This window comes from Malania oleifera, chromosome 5 (genome assembly GCF_029873635.1).
Source record: "Malania oleifera isolate guangnan ecotype guangnan chromosome 5, ASM2987363v1, whole genome shotgun sequence".
NCBI classification, from domain to species: Eukaryota; Viridiplantae; Streptophyta; class Magnoliopsida; order Santalales; family Ximeniaceae; genus Malania; species Malania oleifera.
Genome location: NC_080421.1, coordinates 80,773,867 through 80,782,271, shown reverse-complemented (window position 1 = coordinate 80,782,271; position 8,405 = coordinate 80,773,867). Strand labels below are relative to the sequence as shown.

The 8,405-nt window shown below is 38.3% G+C and overlaps 1 protein-coding gene across 1 annotated transcript; it reads right to left on the bottom strand.

Moving 5' to 3' along the window:
• Positions 1 to 687: 687 nt before the first annotated feature.
• LOC131156019 (uncharacterized) lies at positions 688 to 1,879 on the bottom strand. The gene is made up of 3 exons (XM_058109472.1): positions 1,674 to 1,879; positions 1,309 to 1,432; positions 688 to 1,263 (listed from the first exon to the last, which is right to left on the bottom strand). Exons 1-3 carry the CDS (start codon positions 1,877 to 1,879, stop codon positions 688 to 690), a joined length of 906 nt encoding a protein of 301 aa, XP_057965455.1.
• Between the last annotated feature and the right edge of the window lie 6,526 nt (positions 1,880 to 8,405).

The window sequence follows — 8,405 nt, the reverse complement described above, 5'->3', positions numbered from 1 at the left end:
TTTTGGTCTTTTTGGTGGATGATTGTATGTATACATATTAGTTTTGGTAAAACTCCGGTATTGTGATTGGTTAGATGATATGTATGTGATTTCATTTCCTGCTGCTTAGGTATCAAAGTTGCATTTCCGGTATATCCTTGGTACCCATGGGTCCAAGTTGATTATGTTATTTAGTTGAATAGGATATCAGACTTATTATATTAAATGTTATTATAGAAAAAATATATGGTAAATTAGGCGGATCGTTACAGGTAAACCAGGTAATTAGTCTAGAAAAAACATCTGAAAATTCTCTGACTACTAAAATATCAACTTGTTTCAATTCTTCCTCTAGAATTTCTTTTATATAAGCTACATAAACCTAGTAACCATCCTGGAGTAGCCTTCTGGCTTGAATGGCTGACACAAATTCTGGCGAGGTGCGCACTTGCAATCCTATAAACCTGAATTCCTGTTCTCTCGGGGGTTTGAAGATCACCTCTTTTTAATGGCAATCAATGCTGGCATAGTTAGCTGTCAACCAGTCCATACCCAATATTATATAGAATCATTGCATGTCCAACACTAAAAATTTGGGTGGTAAAATTTTTCCTTAAATGGCCACTAGATAGTTTCTAAGCACCCTTCCACATCTCACTACGGATCCAATTGGCGTGGCTACTGACAAATCAGTATCTAATAACTGTGTCACAACTCCAATAAACTTGAGATATCCCATGATACAAACAAATGGGTGGCACCTAAGTCAAATAAAACAATAGCTTTATATGATAAAGCAGTAGTCATACCTGTCACGACGTCGCTTGTAGCCTTAGCATCTCCCAGCGTCAATGCATTAACTCTCATCGGAGCTGTATTCCTTTGCTGGCCGCCACCCCTGGGTGCCTGGATATTCCCTCCAAATGTTCTAGGAGTAGGAGTAGTACTATACTGCATATGACAATCTCGTGCTACATGACCCGGTCCACCACATCGATAGTAGACGTTCCTCCCTGCTCGACATTCTCCCCAATGTCTCTTCCCACATATAGGACAAGTTGGATAGGCTTGCTTGCCCTGAACCTTTTGTCTCCTAGTCTCCTGGCTCTGAGCTCTGTTGTATCTGTCTCCCCTCCAAGGGCCTCGAATGGACCCTGCCTGGAATCCCGAAGTCCCGGGCCTCTTCCTCAAACTTGACGTCCCTGCATCCATCTTGCTGCTTTCCTCTGCCACTGTGGCCCTATCCACTAATTCGGATAATTCCTGTACCTTTAGGACTGCCACCTATCCATGGATGTCATGCCTCAAACCCCTCTAAAAAATTCTCACCTTTTTCACCTCATCTAGATTGATGTAGGGAGCAAAGCGTGGTAGCTCGATAAACTTTGCTGCATATTGCTGAACTGTCAATTGCCCTTGTCTCAGATTCAAAAATTCTACTATCTTGGACTCTCTAATAGTGGGAGGAAAATAACGATTAAAGAACATTTCCTTGAATCGGTTCTATGACATGATCACTGGTACGGGTCTCTATTCCTCAAGAAACTTCACGGCTGTCCACCATCTCTCAGCCGCACCTATCAACTTATATGTGGTATATAAGACTCTTTATTCATCGGTGCAATGAGCTAGTATTTTCTCAATCTCCTGCCTCTAGTTTTCAGCCATTGCAGGATCAGCTCCTCCTGAAAAACGCTGGTGGATTCATTTTGGTGAACTTCTCTATAGTGCAGCCCTGGTCTGTTGTTGGTCCTCCTTGCTCTGTAGAGCTTCGTGCAATCTTAGTCATAACCTGCTGAGTTAGACTACGCAGAACCGCGTTTGAATCACCACCGCCCACACCAGATGGGCTTGCACCATCATCACCATTGGCGTGAGCGCTGCTACCTCCAGTGTCCATCCTAAAAATAAAATATACATAGTCTAAGAAACCTATCTGCATAATATAAGTAACATATTTATCTAACTGATATCTTATATCCTTAATTAACCTAATGTCCTTGTTCTCAATTTAAGATTTAGTCCAACAACTAAGAAACATGACCCAACAATAGTTTACTATGACTTTCCTGAAATCGTCACCCCAGAAAAAACACAGAAACCACTACGGAAATCCTGCTTCTTGATTACGGAACAAAACCCTAAATACTCATCTTGATTTCCCTAGCATTGACTCTCTAAATTCTTAATCTATTCTTATACTCTGTTATTGTTTTCGCTGCACACTAAAGTCTATACAACCTAGCAACCTAGGCTCTGATACCAAAAATGTAATGCCATGACTTTAGAACCATTTTTTTACATAAAATATTATCACTCTAATAATACCCTGATTCCACAATACATAATCAAAGTCAATCTGATCCCATAAGTACCGGGGATTTACCTGTTATACACACATATTACCTAAGCAGCGGTACAAAAATACACTTTACATATATATACAACACGAGAGTCTCACTATTTCTACACATACACATATATACCCCAAAAATCCATCACCAGTCTAACCTGACTACTTACCCTGCAACTGGGTAGTACCTATGAACTCCTCTATCACGGGGCTCGCTCCACTCACCTGCTTGGATTTCCTGATATATTTGTAATGCTAGGGTGAGACACCTCTCGGTAAGGGAAATATACTAATATCATGTGTGGCAATGTGAGCATTATCATACTATAAACATATACTGCAAATAATGTATCTATAATATTTACATATCTTAAACTGTAACTGATATCATGTGAAAATCTCTACTTTTAAACATACTATATCATAATGAATTTTCATATCTTAAAATCATTTGTTAAATCTATATTTTACTAAAATTATACCCTGGATGTAAATTTGTGTATCATGACTCCACCCCTCATGATCCGGGTTGTTTGGCCCGTAGGTTGGACTTAACGCTGGCTGCCTACCAGGTTAAGTCAAACATAACATAACCATGCACGATAGCCTACTACATCGACAACCTCTAGGGGTCAGTAACACAGTGGGTATCCTACTACACCGCGTACACTTTCGGAATAATTGGCCACTGACCCACACTTCCTGAATAGTGTGGTTGCATTGTCGGCTATACCCAAATTGGTTCGCCCAACCTACTCACTAACAACCTGTGGGGGTTGGCACTCAGTGGGTATCCTACTACACTGATATGATTAACTAGCTACGGTACTGTGCTCTTAATATACGTAACCATCTGGGTTTTGTTACTAGATAATACATTTCACATAATATATTTCTCTTCGTAAATAACATTTTCATATTTCTGTAATAAAATCTAGCTTTTACATATTTTTTGAATAAAAACTATCATTTCATAATTTCTGAATAAATCATCATAATAAAACTGATCACGACATCTGCATCGGCTATCATATCTCAACATCTACGCCGGCTATCATATCATAATATACTAAAAATATCTTCAACATCTGTACTGTCTTTGATCTTATAATTTTTTTTGAAAAACCATACATATTCTTTAAAATAATAACATTTCTAACACACTGATATTACATTAAATTTATACTCATGCCACACGAGTGAGTTCTACTATGTATAATCCTATAATATGCTATAAAATCTTTTTCTCTATTAAACACTAGTATTCCCAAAATACATTAATCATCAGTATTCCCAAAAATACATTTATTCATAAATAAATTTCTAAAAATATTTGACTTAATCTATTCCCCTGCGAAGCCCTGAATCACGCATACGGCATTCCAAACTCCAAACCCTGAAACCACATTCACCCTAGTTCACTCAACTCAAACCCCAATATATTAACATTTAACACATTTTCTGGGTTCCAAAATTCCAAATAAGCACATAAACCCTAAAATTACTTACTTACCCTGATTTTGGGATGGTGCTTGAACTTCTTTAAACCAAAATTCTGCTCTGGTTAAGTTGTAGAAAATCTCCCCAGGATCATCGTGGTAACTTCTGATCGTTGAAATGGGAAAAATTGGGGCCAAAATCGTAGAGAGAAGGTGGAGAAACCGAAATGTAGAGAGAGAAAGTGAAAGGAATGAAATTTCTCACTGAAAACGTGATTTTTGTATATTTATAGACAGATGGCCATGTGGCTTCGTCGATGAGACACGTGGACTCGTCGACGAACCAAAGAAAGGATTTCATCGACGAACCCATGAACCTCATCGTCGAGCCTGAAAGTTCTGAAACCCTGCTCTCTTTATCTATTCGTTGATGAGACACGTGTCCTCGTTGACGGGTCAAAGAAGGCAATTTGTCAACGAGCTCAGGGCACTCGTCGATGAAGCTCTGTAGTTTCCTCTTAAAAACTTCTTTTTCCTTTAGTAATTTCATAATTTAAATTTTCTGGGTCTCTACATTTACTGTTCCCATATATACACATATACATCCCTCAAAGGACCATAAATCCTAGAGTCAAACCCAAAAATCCATCCTGATCCTAACTCGATTACTTACCCTATAACTGGGGTGGCATCAACAAACTCCTCTATCTCGGAGCTCACTCCACGCGTTCGTCAGGGTTTCTTGAATTGTTTATAATTATTGGGGGTGAGACACCTCTTAGTAAGGGAGATAGACTAATGTCAGTGTGTGGCATCATGAGTATTATCGTCTTATAAACATATACTGTAAGTAATATAGCTGTAATGTATATTAAGCTGTAACTGGTCACACATGGAAATCTGTACTTTAAACATAAGCATACTATATTGTAATAAATTTTAACAACATATAAATCATCTACTAAATATGTATATTACTGAAATCATTCACTGGATGGATAACTATCTATCATGGATTAACCCCACACGATTCGATTTGTGCGATGCATGGGCTGGACTTAACTCTGGTAGGCCTACCAGGCTAAGTCAAACATGACATAACTACGCATGATTGCCCACCCAACTTGGTCCGCCCATCCTACTCCCTGCAACACTTCTCGGGTCGGCACACAGTGAGTATGCAACTCTTAGCTATACTTCAAGCGAATCTGCCTCCGACCCACACTTCCTGAATAGCGTGGTTGCACTGTCGGCTATACAGTAACTTGGTCCGCCTATCCTACTCCCCGCTACCCTTCTCGGGTTGGTACCCAGGGGGTAATTCTGTCCAATCTAGGAGCCTGGTTCACCCATCCTACTCCCTGCAACACTTCTCGAGTTGGCACCCAGGGGTTACATTATCTTATCTGGCTAGCTAGCTACGGTACCGTACTCATAAAATACGTAAACCATCCGAGTTTTGTTACTATATAATACATTTCACATAATATTTCTATAAATAAATATCATCTTCTGATCTCTACGTAAAATCTATTATATACGTGTTTATGTATAGAAACTTGTCATTTCATAATTTCTGAATATATCGTCATATTAAAAATTATCACAACATCTGCACCGACTAAATTATCACAGCATCTACACCAGCTGAATTATCATGGCATCTATGCCAGCTGAATTGTCACGTCATCTAGGCTAGTTGTATTATCATAATATACTGAAAATATCTTAATTTTTGTACTAATTATCATTTTTCCAAAACTATTGTCAAATCATGCTTGTTCTGTGAAAAGTAAAATATTCTGACTTGATATAAGTCTACATTAAAATTATCTATACTCATGCCACACAAGTGAGTACTACTATGTTATATTTTGTGGCTTGAAAAAACATATTTTACTGGCAAAATAATATTAAATCTGAAATTAAGGTTTCATCAATTCAACATCAGTATTCTCAAAAACTTTACTAATCACATATATAAATTTCTAAATTAAATACTATATATTCAGTAATAAATTTTCTAAAAATATCTGACTTAGTCTATCCCCTTACCTAATTCTTGTAAAGCCTGCTAAAACCCTCAACCATGCCCACAGCTTCCAAAACTCCAAACCTTGAAATCGCATTATGCCTAGTTCAATTAACTCAAACCCCAATATATTTATCATCTAACACATTTTCTGGGTTGACATATACCAAATAATCATATAAACTCTAAAATAACATACTTACCCTAATTTTGAGATGGTACCCAAGAACCCCAAATCAACAATCCGCTCCAGTTATCTTGTAGAGAATCACCCCATGATCATTGTGGTAATTTTCGATCGTTGAAACGGGGTAAAACGGAACTGTATTTGAAGATAGAAGGTGGAGAGGCCGAAGGTAGAGAGAGAGAGAGAGAGAGAGAGAGAGAGAGAGAGTATGAGTTTCTCGCCAAAAATATGATTTTTCGCTATATATAGGCAATTGTCCACATGGCCTCGTTGACGAGACACGTGTCTTCATCAACAAATTTCCTGAAGGAGTTTGTCGACAAGGAATAGGTTCGTCGACAATCCACAGAAGGACGTTCATCGATGAGGGTAATGGGTTCGTCGACGAACCCTTAATGGCATGAAATTCTTGGCCCTGTTGATTCCCCTTTCCTCCCCCCCCCCCTTATTTTCTTACTTTTTCCTTTATTATTTTATTGTTATTATTTTCTAGGTCTCTACAAATATTGACCAATGTGAGAGTTGCATCCTCGCCATATAGAAAAAAGTCATATTTCAGAAATTCGTCAGAACTCCAAAGAAATAAAAAAATTGGAGCTGGTGCATACCGATGTTTGGGGATCGAGCCCATTTTCATCTATTAGCGAGAAATCCTATTTTGTCACCTTTATTGATGACTATTCCAGGAAGGTATGGGTTTATTTCTTAAGACATAAATATGAAGTTTATGATGTTTTCAGGACATGGAAGGCCATGATGGAAAATGAAATAGACATAAACATTAAAAAGCTGAGATCAAATAATGGTGGTGAATATGAAGATAGAGCATTCAAAAGGTTTTGCTATAAGCATGGGATCAGACTTGAAAGAACTATGCCAGGTACACCCAACACAACGGTGTAGTAGAATGAATGAACAGAACCTTGACTGAGAGAGCTAGAAGTATGAGATTACAAGCAGGTTTATCAAAGCAGTTTTGGGTAGAAGCAATCAACGCAGTTGCTTATTTAATCAAATGAAATCCACCAATACCGTTGCAGCTCTAGTTACCTAAAAGAAAGGAAGCTCTTCAAAACAAATAGGTGTACCGCATAAAACAAGAGCATGATGGTTCGAGAAGATACAAAGCAAGACTCGTGGTGAAAGGTTTCCAACAAATAGAAGGTATTGACTACTCATAAATCTTCTCACCAGCTGTGAAACACACAACCATTCAGAAAGTTTTGAGCATTGTTGCAACAAAGAATTTACACCTCGAGCAGTTAGATGTAAAAACTATTTTCATCCATGGTGATCTATAGGAGGAGATATACATGCACCAACCTGAAGGTTTTGTAGAGAAAGGTAAAGAAAAACTTGTTAACAGGTTGAATAAGAGTCTGTATGGTTTGAAACAGGTTCTAAGGCAGTGGTATAAGAAATTTGATGGTTTCATGCAAAAGAATGACTATCGAAAACGCAACGCTGATCATTGTTGCTATTTCAAGAGGTATAAATTAGGTTATATAATTCTTTTGCTTTATGTTGATGATATGCTAGTTGCAGGATCAAACATGGAAGGGATCAAAAAATTGAAAAGGCATTTTTCCATTAAATTGGAAATGAAAGACTTGAGTCCAGCAAAGTAGATGCTTGGGATGAGAATCACTAGAGATAGAAAGGAGGGAACCTTGCAGTTGTCTCAAGCCGAGTACATTAGGCGGATTCTCAGAAGGTTCAACATGAGTGATGCTATAACAGTTAGCACACCAATAGTTGGTCATTTCAAGTTATCAAAACTCAATCTCTAGCGCTATAGGAAGAGAAGAAAGAAATGGACAACACAGGATCTAGTCCCATAATACAACACATACCCCCCGGGCGCCTACATAACCCAAAATGAAAACTCAATCAAAGATCAGTACTTACACAAGTACTAGACAATGCTAACCAACAACCACGCTCCTGAAACGCTAGGATGCTAGTGTCGGCTACTCGAAGGACCTGAAAAATATTTGTATGATAGGGGCGAGACACCTCTCAGTAAAGGAGAAACATGTTATATTAGTGTGTGGATACATAAGTGTTATTTCAATAGTAAAAAATAAAAATTTCACAATTCTAGTATTTTCACAACACAATTCAAGTATATCTCACAAAACAAGATCAATCTATCCAGTGTCGTCACACTCTTCGGCCTAAGCTAGCTGCATTACATGGTGCCCCTGGTAACCTGGCATAGCATAAGCTCCCACGACATTGTATTGGCGCTAACATGGTGAACCCACACCCTTTGGTGATCAATCGATATAAAAAGTGATATTTGACACTCTCCACCTATAGTATTATTCTGACCTGCCTCCATATCTCACCCTTCGGGGATAAGCCGGTGCGCTTCGATTATCCTTGTCGTTCGGGCTAATTCTGACTTGGGAT